This window comes from Geospiza fortis, unplaced genomic scaffold, assembly GCF_000277835.1.
Source record: "Geospiza fortis unplaced genomic scaffold, GeoFor_1.0 scaffold130, whole genome shotgun sequence".
Lineage (NCBI taxonomy): Eukaryota > Metazoa > Chordata > Aves > Passeriformes > Thraupidae > Geospiza > Geospiza fortis.
Window position 1 is genome coordinate 11,786,532 of NW_005054300.1, and position 1,753 is coordinate 11,788,284.

At 50.8% G+C, this 1,753-nt stretch overlaps 1 protein-coding gene across 1 annotated transcript in view; it reads left to right on the forward strand.

Annotated features, from left to right (window-relative positions):
- Positions 1-1,753, forward strand: part of LOC102036741 (zona pellucida sperm-binding protein 4-like) — a 5,589-nt gene that overhangs the window by 565 nt on the left and 3,271 nt on the right. Inside the window, 5 exon segments of the mRNA XM_014309305.1 lie at positions 1-91; positions 166-267; positions 827-982; positions 1,355-1,542; positions 1,709-1,753. The exon segment at positions 1-91 is cut by the window's left edge and continues 68 nt beyond it. Coding sequence (XP_014164780.1) covers positions 1-91; positions 166-267; positions 827-982; positions 1,355-1,542; positions 1,709-1,753 — 582 coding nt within the window.

Genomic DNA, 1,753 nt, shown 5'->3' on the forward strand with positions numbered 1-1,753 from the left:
TCTGGCTGTGGGCTCTTGGTATCTGGGACTCCAGAAGGCTCCAGGAAAATATCGGTCTCTTATGCAGGCTGTTATGTCTTTGAGTGGGTGAGTGGCCTTGGGGATTCTGCTGGGACTGTAACTACTGCTGCTCTGGCTGTCCTGACTGGTGTGGCTTTTCCCTAGGATCATAATTACCTATACTGGTTGGGCTTGAAGGAACAGATTCTGCTGGGCAAAAGGTTCTTCATGAAGAGACTCTGCTCAGGTGCCCTGTGGACCTTCGTGGTGAGATACAAGCACCTGTCAGAATCTTGTGGTGATCAGTACCATTCCTTTCAGATGGCTGCTCCTAGTCAGTTTGGGGGCTAGGAAAGGGGACTTACTGCTGTGCAGAAATCTCCATGAGAAAAGGTTTGGACATAGGAGCCACCAACTTGCTGTGGACTCGTGCCTCTCTGCAGGGTCAGCAGGTGAATACGTACACTGTGTCTCCCAGACATATTCTGGCTACATGAGTTCCTGTAAGTTCAGTGAACTAACTGGAGACTAGGTACAATGATTTCCTTAATTACCACGAGTCAGTCTAGAAAGCTTTATCTCGGCAGATCCAATGTAGGTCCAGTTTCCTGTACATGGCCTCAGGGGGAGTCTCTGCTCCATGGAAATGCGGGTCCCTCCTGAGCAGGCTTCCATGCCAGATCCAGGCCATGTGTCTGACTCTCACCTAATGCTCACTTCCCTTGATTTGTATGCAGAATCACCAGGACACCTTCAGCCTGTGTCCTTCATGTCTTTGTCCCCCTGCTCTTGTGCTTTATCTGCAAAGACGTGCTGTTTTTTCCAGCCCTGGATGCTCCAAGCAGCAGTGTCTGTCTGGCCGTTCCCAGCCAGGACCGGCTGGCGTGTGCCTCCCTGCCCATCAGCCAGGGAGACTGTGAAGCACGAGGCTGCTGCTATGACCCCAGAGACAGGATGAAGCCTTGCTACTTTGGTAACACAGGTAAGCCTGAGCACCTGTTCTCCCTCCCTCCTGAGCTGCTGCAAAACAGGGTTTCTCACTTTACTGTCAGGGCAAGCCAGCACTTGGTGTGCACCACTCCTGCAGGTGGCTCAGGGCTATGTTTTTGGCTGCCAAGAATATCATGTCCCAGTCAAGTGTCCAGCATTTTCCACTCTATTGCAACACACCTGGTTTTATGCCCAGCATTGGTGTTGTGCTTGGAACTGGCTGTACTTGTCTTGCCATACTTAGCACTTGTTTTGTAGGTTGAAGGCAGGACATCTTGCAGGACTTGCTGGTCTTCTCTTGGTTGTGATATTAGAGCATCCTTCCCATCTCTCTTATCTCTGAGCTCAAGATCTTTTTCTCCAGTGACAGCTCATTGCACACCAGATGGCCAGTTTTCCGTTGCTCTTTCTCGGGATGTCACCCTGCCAACTGTTGCCCTCGACTCAGTGCAACTGACCAGTGGACACAGTACTGGCTGTGTCCCTGTCCTAGCAAACAATGCCTTTGTTGTGTACCAGTTTCCACTCTCTGCCTGTGGCACTACTTTTCAGGTAAGAGGAGCAGCTGTTGCTAGGCTGGAAGAGCTGGAACAGCCTGACATGGCTTTGGCTGCTCAATGGACATCCTGCAGACTTCCACAGGCCAAATGCTGTTCTCCAGCCTCATACTGATCTAGCCTGACTTTACCACAGTGATGGTTCCTATCTGTCATTCCAGATGAATGCAGACCAGGCCATATATGAGAATGAGTTGGTGGTGAGC